The following is a 14,001-nucleotide window of genomic DNA, read 5'->3' on the forward strand; positions in this document are numbered from 1 at the left end:
CTTTCCCATTTTACTTTTGCAGCAGACAGGAATAAACAATTGTTGCAGTTCCCCCAAGTGCTTCTTTGCCATTGCCTACCCACACTCAGCCCTTTGAGTAACGTTTCTGTAAGATTCCCCTTATCTCTCACTCATAGGTCTCAGTCCGGTTGAATATGTGTATAAAGCACTTTTATTTCTTCAAGAATTTGTTTGGTACATTTACACAAAATTAAATCGACAAACTTTTTGTGAGTACTTTGAGACACTGAAGAGTGAAAACAAAAAACTTCAAGATAAAAGTGACTCCAGATTTACAAATTAAAATCGTTTCAACAAAAGTCCTTTTTAAAAGTAATTTTCACGAATGATTCAAGGATCTCGGACGACCTAAATTCTTCTCTCTAATCAATTATACAGATTACATTCTTAAGGGAATCCTTATCTGGGTTTAGCCCCTTACTTAGTTTCATTGGTTCTAATTCTCAGCTGAGGCTCTCTGATTTATTCTAACAACTGTCTGTCACTTAGAACCTGATTTGTTATCCAGGCATTGGTCATTACTTAAAATTCACCAATGTCCCATCAAATTAATTAAATGTCTACGTGCATCTGCCATGTATGCCATTTCTACATTGGTAAGGTGCTGGCATTAACCTTGCTTTTGATACATTTTTATTACTAAATGCATTATGGAACAATGACCTATTCATTATGAAGGCCTTATGAAAGTGTTTTTTGAAACAATATTGGCTTTGACCAGCAGTTCTCATATTTCTATATGAAACCATGACTTTGGATATTTCATTTTCTGTCTAAGTACTGAATTAAAAAATTATACAGCAATTCTTAAAGGTCCCAAATAAATCAATGAAACAATTAGTAAATCAATAAACCTGTAATCTATCAGTTTCCCTATCCATCATAGCCAGCCTGTGCCTCACACCATCATAGCTTCCTTTCTTACGATTCTGGACCTTACTTTCCGAATCAGCTATGTTATGGACTTGAAACAATGGGTGGAATCTTACCAAAAAATGGCAACATGTCAGTTCTGGTGAGAAAAATTCCCGCCATTGGATTTTTCACGGAATTTTGAAAAGTTTCTTCCCCATATGAATCATGCCATGCTCTTGGCGGCCTCCTGCTGTTCGCTTGTCCAGGGAAACTTCATCATTGCAATCACTGGGGAGTGTGGGGGTTCTACTTCCAGTTAGATTGTGCTTCCCCAATTGAGAGGATCTTCATTCCTCATGAGATACAGTTGCAAGCCATTCCTGAGAACCCCATTCTGCCCTTACAGTCTGGCTCCCATGGGACCCCACCCAATAACCTCACAGTTGCCCCTTGTGCTGACCCTCTGTATTCACCTCCTCCAATCCATTTTCCAGCTCGCACTAAGGACGGGCTCTCCTTCAGTGATGGCTTGGCCACAATCCCAGCAAGGAGGTCACAGGAAGCTATGCCTGCATGCCAGCCTCCAGAGCCCCTTAAAGAAAGGGGCGCCCTGAAATAAAGGAAGGTAAGGCCTGCTAGCGACCCCTCCCCCCAAGATTGAGTGACTGAACCCCAGCCCTGGCCCTGAGGTTAGCGTGACCAAACCACCTACCCTGCACATCTTTGGGTTGTGGGGATGACACCCACACAAACACGGGGAGAATGGGCAAACTCCACACGGACAGTGACCTGGGGCCGGGATTCGAACCCGGGTCCTCAGCGCCGTGAGGCAGCAGGGCTAACCACTGTGCCACCGTGCTGCCCCATTGAGATTCTGTATAGTGAGGGTGATAATGACAAAATGAGAGATCACAGATATAGATTGAGAGGTGGTATATTTAAAACTGAGATGAGGAGCAACTGCTTCTCGCAGAGGGTGGTGAATTTGTGGAACTCACTGCCCCATAGTGCGGGGGAGACTGGAGTCATTAAATGGTTTCAAGAAAGAGATAGATATAATTCTGATATGTTCCTATGACAATACCCTAAAAAATACTTAATTGGCTTTAAAGACAGTGGGATGTCCTGAGGTTGTGAAAAGCAATATCTAAATGGAAGTCTTCTTTCACTTGGATTCCATACAATAGGATAAGGGGCCATGGGTTCAGCATATTCCATGCTTTACGTCTGTGTGCAGAAGGCATGTACATAAAAGAGTTCACAGACTTTACTGAGACATCATGGTCTTATTTCCACCTAACAGGAATGAGTTAGCCAATTTGGGCATCTTCTACAAAGATCTCAATCAGAGGAACATTTCTGAAACAGCTGCCAATGACGTAAGTGTTCAATAATACTCATTATATCCGTTAATGTGAGTTTTTCAACCAAACACTGCAGGGGGATCCCAGGTTTGTTTATCAATCTGTGGTTAGCTAAATTGGACAACAGCGAAGGCAGAGAGTCTCCGCACCAATGGGCTAGTGATTAGGAAATTGCTACAGGTTCCCAATCCAGAGGTTCAGACCAGAAGTGGACATAACTGAAATTGGGTGACTACAGGGATGAGATACCTCTGTGATTAAATAGCCTGATGACTACCACTCCCGAGGATTGCATGTGAATAAATAATAGTCTCCAGTGAAAATTTAGGCCCTAGGGTCTACTTTGCCATTCATTTAGATTGTGGTTAATTTGTATTTTAAGTTCACTGACCCGCCTTGGTTTATTAACCCAGATTGCCTGAGAACAACCCATCAAGTCTACCCCTCCGCGCCCCCCCCCCCCCCCCCCCCCCCCCCCCCTTCTCCCAGCTTTTCAATGGGGGAAAGAGTTCCCAAACTCCACTCTCCATCTGCTATAATCCCTGAATCGCCTTGTTCTAATTGTTCCGGAATCCCTCACCAGGGAAAATAATTTCTATCTAGCCTGTCAAATCCTTTAATCACCTTAATTATATCACCCTTTAATGTTCCACACTTTTCATAGAATTTACAGTGCAGAAGGAGGCCATTCGGTCCATCGAGTCTGCACCGGCTCTTGGAAAGAGCACCCTACCCAAGGTCAATACCTCCAGCCTATACCCATAACCCAGTAACCCCACCCAACACTAAGGGCAATTTTGGATACTAAGGGCAATTTATCATGGCCAATTCACCTAACCTGCACATCTTTGGACTGTGGGAGGAAACCGGAGCACCCGGAGGAAACCCACGCACACACGGGGAGGATGTGCAGACTCCGCACAGACAGTGACCCAAGCCAGAATCGAACCTGGGACCCTGGAGCTGTGAAGCCATTGTGCTATCCACAATGCTACCGTGTGGGAATACAAACCTCATCTATGCAACCCATTCTCGTACTTTAACCCATTTAGTCCCATAGAGAAAGGGAGAAAAATGATGGAAAAAAGGTAATTTAACGCCTTTTATACTGGAGAGAAAAGGAAAGAAATGGAGATGAAACTACATCAAAGGGGTTACAGTCCCATGAAATTCCCACTCGTCTCTTAATGCACTCAAACAATAGTTTAAGGGAGGGATACAGGATATAGAGAATTTTGCTGAATTAAATGTAATAGGAGGGTTTTTGGTTATTCATTTACGGGATGTGGGTGTCACTAACTGTGCCAGCGTTTGTTGCCCATCCCTAACCGCCCTCCATTTCAGAGGGCTTTTGAAAGTCAACCACACTGCTATGGATCTGGAGTCGCATGTAGGCCAGACCAGGTAAGGAGGGAAAATTTCCTTCTCTAAAGGATAATAGTGAACAAGATAGGTTTTTATGACAATCGATCAACTCATGGTCATCATTAGACTTTTGATTCCAGATTTGTATTGAATTTAAATTTCACCACATTAAAATTGAGGCACTGATTTACTGGAAATCAGTGGAAGTCATGAGAGATGGCAGAATAAGACTTGTACCCTCAATGCCTATGTAGATATTGTGCCTAGGTTCTTCATTGCATTGTATCAATGAGGTTGGTCACTTTCTGTAAGTGAACTTCCAACAGCCCATGCTGTTTGCAATAAAATGTTGAATGTTAATTGAATTATCTAATCCAAACAAAAAGCTCACTTAGTGAAGTAAATTACTGCAGGAAATCATTAAAAGTTGATAAGCAACCCTAGTTACCAGGCTTCCTGAGGTTCCCAGCATCACTCCTACCAGCCTCCAGCTAATTTGATTCACAGCACATGATGTCAAGAAATGGTTGAAGGCACTGGATGCTGCCAAGGCTAATGGCCCTCACCAATACTCTGGCAGTAGTACTGAAGACGCGTGTTTCAGAATTAGCCATGCAATGTGGAAAATTGCCCATGTATTTCTTGTACACGAAAACAGGACAAATCCAAGCCAACCAATTACCACCCCATCTGTCTACTCTTTATCATCAGCAAAGTGTCGGAAGTTGTTGTTAACATTGCTATCAAGTGTCCCTTACTCAGCAATGGAAGTTCCCATAGTCCCAGGTGACCACAGGCTGCTCTCTCTCCTTTGAGGGGAGAGCTGACTGTTGGTGAGGGACACCACACCTCAGGTGAGGGGCAAGGTTGAGAAGGTGGGCAAGTGTGGCATCAAGGAGTGAGTGGCAATCAGGGGAAAACTCCTGGCTGGAGTCATACCTGACAGGTTGGAGTCATGCCTAGCACATTGGAAGATGTCTGTGGTAATTGGAGGTCAGGACATCATTGTAGGAGTTCTTCCAGGTAGTGTCTTAAGCCCAACCATCCTCGGCCTCTTCATTAATGGCAATGGCATTCCTTCCACCATTATGTCAGAAGTGAGTAAATTCACTGATGATTACACAATGTTCAGTAACATTTGGGACTCGTCAGATACTGAAACAGTCTGTGTTCATATGCAGCAAGACCTTGCCAACTTTCAGCCTTAGGCTGATAAGTGGCCTGTAAAATTCATGCCTCACAAATGCCTGGCAATGACCATCTTCAACAAGAAAAATCGAACTATGTCCCCTTAACATTCAATGGTATTACCATTGCTGAACCCCCAACTATCAACATCCTGGGAGTTGCTATTGACCAGAAACTGAACTGGACAGGCCATATGAATGTTATAGCTACAAGAAAAGGTCAGAGGCTGGGAATTCTGAGGCGAGTAACTTGCCTCCAGATTCCCAAAAGCCTCTCCAACCAACAAGTCGGGAGTGTGATGGAATATTCTCCATTTGTCCAACAACCCCAAGAAGCTCAACATCAGTCAGGACAAAGCAGCCCACTTGATTTTCATCCCATCCATTATCTTAACATTCACAGGGCAGCACGGTGATGCAGTGGTTAGCACTGCTTCCTCACGGCGCCGAGGACCTGGGTTCGATCCCGGCCCCGGGTCACTGTCCATGTGGAGTTCACACATTCTCCCTGTGTCTGGGTGGGTCTCACTCCCACAACCCAAAGATGTGCAGGCTACATGGATTAGTCACGCTAACTTGCCCCTTATTTGAAAAAGTTAAAATAAATAAATATCTTAACCTTCCCTCCCTCCGCCACCAATGCCCAATGGCAGCAGTGTGTATCATCTACAAGATGGACTGCTGCAACTCATCAAGGCTCCTTCGACAGCACCTTCCAAGCCCATGACCTCCGCATTTAGAAGGACAAGATGCATGGAAGCACCTGCAAGTTCCCTTCCAAGCCACACACTGTCCTGACTTGGAACTATATTGTCATCTGTTCACTGTCATTGGATCAAAATTCTGGAATTCCCTTCCTAGTTGCAGTGTGGGTGTACCTAGGCCACATGGACTACAGCGGTTCAAGAAGGTAGCTCATTGCCAACTTCCCAATGGCAATTCAGAAAGGGCAACAAATGCTGGCCTAGCCAGCAAAGCCCATATTCTGTGAATAATTAAAAAATGGTGCCAGCACAGTGTCTGACTCAGGATCTGCACCTCATCCCATTCTGCACCTCCCCCCCACCCCCCCTTCCCATTTCACCAATTCAGGGGTGTAGGCCACAATAAGTGACCCTGCAGTCATTCTAATACTCCACCCCTCTCATTTCAGATCGTCACCTTACTCTCAAACTTCGGAGGCCAGCTGGGTCTGTGGATGAGCTGTTCTGTAGTCTGCATCATTGAGATTGTTGAAGTGTTCATCTTTGATATGTTCTTGATAATCGGGCGGAAATGTGTGCAGACCATACGCAAGTGGTGGCAGAAGGAACAGGAGGAGTTGCCCACAACCATCAGCAACTCAGCTCATGGAGCTCCTTTCTGCGTCAGTGATGAAGACCCACCAACTTTCAACTCTGCCCTCCAGCTGCCTCGACCCCCTTTCCCAGACACACTTCCCCCCACTTATGAAACCTTGCGGATTCGCAGCAGTTTCATCCCAGACATCTCCACTATGGAGTCCGGCAGCCACTGATTGCATTTTTGCAAGGGCTTTTGATGATTTTTAATTTAATTAAGTTCTATACGTCAAAGGCCAAGGAACATTTCTCAGTACTGTTAAAATATTAGATCATCCCAGTACAGCTGTACCAGATCTATATGTCTCCCACGCTGCGATTGTGTCCTCCACATGTTGAAATTGTGCTCTCTTGACCTCTCACCCCCACCCCAGCTAACCCCTAGATCAAGTTTGTGGGGTCACTCGGAAGGTACCAACTTAGCAGGGCTTAGGCACCAACCTATGTTATGCATTCAGAAGTTCTAACACTTGCCCGCATAGAGGGGAAATATTTAGTTTCCCGGTTTCCCTCGTCTTCCTGGGTAAATTGCACAATCTGTTTTAAAAGGCACTTGGCTTCCGTGTTCCTCTTGCAAGATCATTTTACTTGCATATACATAATCCATCGGTTTACTTTGGCTCTCTCGCAGCAATACAGTAAACAAGGCTCTTGGTGAGCCGAAGTGCGATCCACCAATATGTTGTGGACTCCAGAGATATTCCAGGCCCCATCTAAGAAAGTGGAGTCGGAACTCTTAATGAAGGGATTATTGAGAGACTGAAGCCTCGCAAACAGACCTGTCCCAGTCACAATATTTGCAATTTAAGGAATGAGTGCAAATACACTTACTGGGGTGGCACAGTGGTTAGCACTGCTGCCCCACAGAGCCAGGGACCCGGGTTCAACTCCGACCTTGGGTTCGACTCCGACCGTCGGTGACTTTGTGGAATCTGCACAGTCTACCCGTGTCTGCGTGGGTTTCCTCCGGGTGCTCTGATTTCCTCCCACAGTCCAAATATGTGCAGGTTAGGTGAATTGGCCAGGTTAAATTGCCCCTTAATGTCCAATGGTTAGATTACTAGGTTACGGGGATTGGGTGGGAGAGTGGGCCTAGGTTTGGTGCTCTTTCAGAGAGTTGGTGCAGATTCGATGGGCCGAATGGCCTCCTTCTGCACTGTAGGGATTCTATTCTATGATTTAATTTTGTTTAGCAGTAAAATAATACCATATAAGAGGATAATAATCTTGAAAGTGTCACATGTAGGCTCACATTAACACTGCTATGAATAGCATTGCTGCCTCAAAGCGCCGAGGTCCCAGGTTCAATCCCTGTTCTGGGTCACTGTCCGTGTGGAGTTTGCACATTCTCCCCGTGTTTGCGTGGGATTCGCCCCCACAACCCAAAGATGTGCAGGGTAGGTGGATTAGCAATGCTAAATTGCCCCTTAATTTGAAAAAATGAATTGAGTAGTCTAAATTTATTTTTAAAAAGCACTGCCATGAAATTACTGTGAAAATCCCCTAGTCGCCACACTCCGATGCCTGTTCGAGTACACTGAGAGAGAATTCAGAATGTCCAATTCACCAAACAAGCACATCTTCCGGCACCTGTGGGGTTTGATTCCTGGCTTGGGTCACTGCCTGTCTGGAGTCTGCACGTTCTCCCCGTGTCGGCGTGAGTTTCCTCCAGGTGCTTCAGTTTCCTCCCACAAGTCCCGGAAGATGTGCTGTTAGGTGAATTGGACATTCTGAATTCTCCCTCAGTGTACCCGAACAGGCACCGGAGTGTGGAGACTAGGGAATTTTCACAGTAACTTCACTGCAGCGTTAATGTAAGCTTACTTGTGACACTAATTAAGATTATTATATTATAACCCCGGTTCCTTGGCGTTGTGAAGCAACAGTGCTAACTACTATGCTCCCGTGCCACTTAGATGCGGGAATAGGTCGGTGCAGTGAGCACAGAGACGTCAGCCAGTTCACGGGAGACATGAACTAGTAAAACACGATCATCAAAGCAGATGATACCTTTAGTCCAGGAATGTATACGGTCTTCTTCCCTCTTACCTTTGTGATCCAATCAGTAATAAACGCTGTTTCAAATTGTTGCCAATAACAAACAACTGGTCATCCAGCTGGAACCGGTCCAATCAATATATAAGTAGTTCTTCTGTGTTTGATTCTAACATGTAACAAAAGTCACAAATTGTAAATCATTTTTGAAAGTGTACCCAACAACTTTTATTGTAAAAATAAAAAGGTGATTTAAAATCACAAATGCTTTAGTCCAATCTAGTGCTGTGCGGTCTGTGTGTCTCAGTGTCTGCCCAGCTGTTTTCTGGTGCTGTATGTGTCTCAGGTTTAGGGTAGGATGTTGGCTGTGCTTTTATTTTGTATTTAGAAAGGTGAGGAATTATCGGTGCTGGTTTTGTACTGTGCTGCAATATTGAGGTACTTCCTGACCTCTGTGCCTCCTGTCCATTCACAAACTCTGTTAAGTCGTATAATTGGAAAAGGAAGCAGAGATGAGATGCAGCAAATCAAGATCTGGAATGTGTAACCTGAAAGGGTGACAGGAGCAGGTTCAATAGTAACCACCCAAAGAGAACTGGAGAATCATAGAATCCCTACAGTGCAGAAGGAGGCCATTCAGCCCATCGAATCTACACCGACACATCGAAAGGGCACTTTACCCATGTCCGTTCCACCCTATCCTCATAACCCCATGACCTGACCGGTGCATCCCTGGACACTGAGGAGCAATTTATCACGGCCAATCCACCTAACCCACACATCTTTGGACTGTGGGAGGTAACCAGAGCACCCGGAGGAAACCTACGCAGACACGGGGAGAACGTGCAGACTCCACACAGTGACCCAAGGTCAGAATTGTACCCAGGTCCCCTGTGCTGTAAGGCAATAGTGCTAACCACAGTGCCACCCCAAAGAAGTCCTTCTTTCAGACAAGTCCTTGAAAGGGAAACATGTACAGTGCAATGGGGAAAGAGCAGGTTGTGTTATTAATTGGCTAACTCTTTGGGCAGCACTGAGGCACAAGTGGATAGCACTGTGGCTTCACAGTGCCAGGGTCCCAGGTTCGATTCCCCGCTGGGTCACTGTGTGGAGTCTGCATGTTCTCCTCGTGTCTGTGTGGGTTTCATCCGGGTGCGCCGGTTTCCTCCCGCAGTCCAAAGACGTGCCGGTTCGGTGGATTGGCCATGATAAATTGCCCTTGGTGACTAAAAAGGTTAGGAGGGGTTATTGGGTTACGGGGATAGGGTTGAAGTGAAGGCTTAAGTGGGTCGGTGCAGACTCAATGGGCTGAATGGCCGACTTTTGCACTATGTTCTATGTTCAAAGGCAGCAGAGGGATGGTGGGTTAAAAGGCCTCCAATCACTTTCAATTCATGTGCTGAAATTAACCAATAGCCTCAGGCAGATCTGAAGTTTATGGGATTATTTTAAAGACAGATTTGTCATTGCCATTTCCAAGTCCATTCACAGTCACAACACAATTGGGGCGGTGTGATTTCAGACCTAGCTCATTGACGACAGGCTCCTATGGTGTAATTTCAGAGCAGCAACATAGAGCAAATTATTTTGACTGGTCGCTCTACAATCTTCTCAATTTAAGTCCCAATGGAGGGACTTGCCACACACTGCCTCAGTACTCCCTCACTCCCACTCTCTACCCCTCAATACCTGCTCCCTCCACAATCAAGGTACGCGGCACGGTAGCACAATGTTGCTTCACGGTGGCTGGGTCCTAGGTTCGATTCCCGCCTTGGGCCACTGTCTGCACGGAGTCTGCACGGTCTCCCTGTGTCTGCATGGATTTCTTCCGGGTGCTTCGGTTTCCTCCCACAAGTCCCGGAAGATGTGCTGTTAGGTGAATTGGACATTCTGAATTCTCCCTCAGTGTACCCGAACAGGCACCGGAGTGTGGCGACTAGAGAATTTTCACAGTAACTTCACTGCAGCGTTAATGTAAGCTTACTTGTGACACTAATCAAGATTATTATATTATAACCCCGGGTCGCTGGCGCTGTGAAGCAACAGTGCTAACTACTATGCTCCCGTGCCACTTAGATGTGGGAATAAGTCGGTGCAGTGAGCACAGAGACGTCAGCCAGTTCACGGGAGACATGAACTAGTAAAACACGATCATCAAAGCAGATGATACCTTTAGTCCAGGAATGTATTCAGTCTTCTTCCCTCTTACCTTTGTGATCCAATCAGTAATAAACGCTGTTTCAAATTGTTGCCAATAACAAACTACTGGTCATCCAGCTGGAACCGGTCCAATCCGTATATAAGTAGTTCTTCTGTGTTTGATTCTAACATGTAACAAAAGTCACAAATTGTAAATCATTTTTGAAAGTGTACCCAACAACTTTTATTGTAAAAATAAAAAGGTGATTTAAAATCACAAATGCTTTAGTCCAATCCAGTGCTGTGCGGTCTGTGTGTCTCAGTGTCTGCCCCAGCTGTTTTCTGGTGCTGTATGTGTCTCAGGTTTAGGGTAGGATGTTGGCTGTGCTTTTATTTTGTATTTAGAAAGGTGAGGAATTAATGGTGCTGGTTTTGTACTGTGCTGCAGTATTGAGGTACTTCCTGACCTCTGTGCCTCCTGTCCATTCACAAACTCTGTTAAGTCGTATAATTGGAAAAGGAAGCAGAGATGAGCTGCAGCAAATCAAGATCTGGAATGTGTTACCTGAAAGGGTGACAGGAGCAGGTTCAATAGTAACCACCCAGAGAACTGGAGAATCATAGAATCCCTACAGTGCAGAAGGAGGCCATTCAGCCCATTGAATCTACACCGACACATCGAAAGGGCACTTTACCCATGTCCGTTCCACCCTATCCCCATAACCCCATGACCTGACCTGTGCATCCCTGGACACTGAGGAGCAATTTATCACGGCCAATCCACCTAACCCACACATCTTTGGACTGTGGGAGGTAACCAGAGCACCCGGAGGAAACCTACGCAGACACGGGGAGAACGTGCAGACTCCACACAGACAGTGACCCAAGGTCCGAATTATACCCAGGTCCCCTGCGCTGTGAGGCAAGAGTGCTAACCACAGTGCCACCCCAAAGACGTCCTTCTTTCAGACCAGGCCTTGAAAGGGAAACATGTACAGTGCAATGGGGAAAGAGCAGGGAATGTTATTAATTGACTAGCTTTTTGGGCAGCATGGAGGCACAACTGGATAGCACTGTGGCTTCACAGTGCCAGGGTCCCAGGTTCAATTCCCCGCTGGGTCACTGTCTGTGTGGAGTCTGCACGTTCTCCTCGTGTCTGTGGGTTTCATCCAAGTGCGTCGGTTTCCTCCCGCTGTCCAAAAACGTGCAGATTAAGTGGATTGGCCATGATAAATTGCCCTTAGTGACTAAAAAGGTTAGGGGGGGTTATTGGGTTACGGGGATAGGGTGGAAGTGAGGGCTTAAGTGGGTTGATGCAGACTCAATAGGCCGAATGGCCGACTTCTGCACTGTATGTTCTATGTTCAAAGGCAGCAGAGGGATGGTGGGTTAAAAAGCCTCCGATCAACCCAGGGGATCAGGAGGAGGGGATTGGTAGGCTCCCACTGAAGCAGGCAGGGAAGAGCTTCAGGTACCTAGGAGTCCAGGTGGCTGGGAGCTGGGGGGCCCTGCACAAGCTCAACCTCACAAGGTTGGTGGAGCAGATGGTGGAGGGGTTCAAAAGGTGGGATGTGTTACTGCTGTCACTGGCGGGGAGGGTGCAGCCCGTTAAAATGACGGTGCTCCCGAGGTTATCGACGATCCTTATCCAGAAGGCCTTTTTTAGGAGGGTCAACAGGAGTATTACGGGATTTGTGTGGGCGCATGGGACTCCGAGGGTGAGAAGAGTGTTCCTGGAACGGGGCAGGGATAGGGGGGGCTGGCGTTGCCCAACCTCTGTGGGTATTATTGGGCTGCCAATGCAGCGATGGTGCGTAAGTGGGTAATGGACGGGGAAGGGGCAGCATGGAAGAGGATGGAGGTGGCGTCCCGTGTGGGCATGAACCTGGAGGCGCTGGTAACGGCGCCGTTGCTGCTCCCTCCAACGAGGTATACCACGAGCCCAGTGGTGGCGGCTACCCTCAAAATTTGGGGGCAATGGAGATGGCATAGGGGAGAAGTGGGGGGCTCGATGGAGGCCCCGATACGGGGGGGGGGAAACCATCGGTTTGTCCCAGGGAGCATTGATGGCGGATATCTGGCCTGGCACAGGGTAGGGGTTAGGAGGTTGAGGGACCTGTTTGTGGAGGGGAGGTTCCCGAGCTTGGGGGAGTTAGAGGGGAAGTTTGGGCTCCCCCCGGGGAACATGTTTAGGTACATGCAGGTTAGGGCGTTTGCCAGGCAGCAGGCGGAGGGGTTCCCCTTGCTGCCCCCATGTGGGGTACGGGACAGGGTGCTCTCGGGGGTATGGGTTGAAGGAGGGAGGATTTTGGACACATACCGGGTAATGCAGGAGGTAGACAAGGCCTCGGTGGAGGAACTGAAGGGGAAATGGGAAGATGTGCTGGGTGAGGAGATTGAGGAGGGGACGTGGGCGGATGAAATGTAAAAATGAAATGAAAATCGCTTATTGTCATGAGTCGGCTTCAAATGAAGTTACTGTGAAAAGCCCCTGGAGAGAGTGAATTCCTCCTCTTCCTGTGCGAGGGTGGGGGGGAGGGAGGGGGAGGGGAGTGGGTTTGGTTCGGTGGGAGGGAGAATTGTACATGGGTTTGTGGGATGTGGCGGGTGTTATCTCTTTCCCTTTTGTTGTTTGGGTGGTTTTTTTTTGTTTTCTTTGCAGTTGCTTTTATAGTTGGGTGGGTGTTGTTATTGGGTTTTTACCACAGTTGTTTTGTTAATATTGTTTTGTTGTTTATATTTTGTGAAAATATTAATAAAAATTATTATTAGTGTGGTGATATGATTTGCATAGCTGTCTGCCATTGGGGCAGAACACCGGCTTACCATTGGCCCTGGTCAGTCATGTGCCTCTCGACCGATTAGTCGAGAGGCTGAGTTAACCACGCCTCCTTGCCGAGGTATAAATAGTCAAACGCCCGGCGGTCGTCCATTTTATTGTAGACAACCGCAGGGCTAAGTTCTAGTTTATTAAAGCCTAACTTTTGTAAAGCAACTCGTCTCTCGTGCAATTGATGGCTCATCAATTAGTACCTGGGACAAAAGCAAACACTCAGGCAATGGAAATCTGAGATAAGTATAGAAAATGCTGAAAATACTCAGCAGGTCCGGCAGCATCTGTGGAGAGAGTCAGAGTACTGGAATGAAATGTGAGATCTGTTTCCCGCACAACCTGACCTGCTGGGCATTTCTGGCATTTGTTTGTTTTTAATTTCATTTACTTTTCTTTCTTCAAATCTTTTTATTCTCCTCATTTTCAACATTTTCATCAAATAAGCAACCAAAGAAAAAACAAACAAAAACAAATGCAAGAACAATCCCCCAAACACAAACCGCGCCCTGCTCAATGTACAGACCAACATCTACCTGTATATTTAGGGTCAAAACAAAACATAACAGTCAATCATGGAGGTCTGAGACTAAGCTGGAGACCCAATACAATGAGGCCCATCTTGCCACCCATGCTGTCATTGAGTGGTGCATGAGGTTGCTCAAGGTATGGTGCCATGCCGTACACCCCCAGAGGATCTCCCACTTTGTGGTGGTCTGCTGAGCACTCCGCAGTCTAACACAGCAGAGGGGTGACATGGTGGAGGAGGAGGAGGCAGAGGGACATGTGATCTCATCTGAGGAGGAGGATGCGGGGGACCTGGAAGAAGAGCCAGTGAATGCAGGCCAGGCGGCGGCAAGGGTCTGACATGCCAGGAGGACCAGGGAGGTCCTCATCATCTCCAG

The 14,001-nt window shown here is 46.8% G+C and overlaps 1 protein-coding gene across 1 annotated transcript in view; it reads left to right on the forward strand.

Annotated features, from left to right (window-relative positions):
* The window catches only part of LOC119978966 (amiloride-sensitive sodium channel subunit gamma-like), a 33,580-nt gene extending 26,443 nt beyond the window's left edge, over positions 1 to 7,137 (forward strand). The window contains 2 exon segments of the mRNA XM_038820916.1: positions 2,180 to 2,255; positions 5,946 to 7,137. Coding sequence (XP_038676844.1) covers positions 2,180 to 2,255; positions 5,946 to 6,308 — 439 coding nt within the window. The 3' untranslated portion in view covers positions 6,309 to 7,137.
* The last annotated feature ends 6,864 nt before the right edge of the window (positions 7,138 to 14,001 follow it).

This window comes from Scyliorhinus canicula, chromosome 15 (genome assembly GCF_902713615.1).
Source record: "Scyliorhinus canicula chromosome 15, sScyCan1.1, whole genome shotgun sequence".
NCBI lineage: Eukaryota > Metazoa > Chordata > Chondrichthyes > Carcharhiniformes > Scyliorhinidae > Scyliorhinus > Scyliorhinus canicula.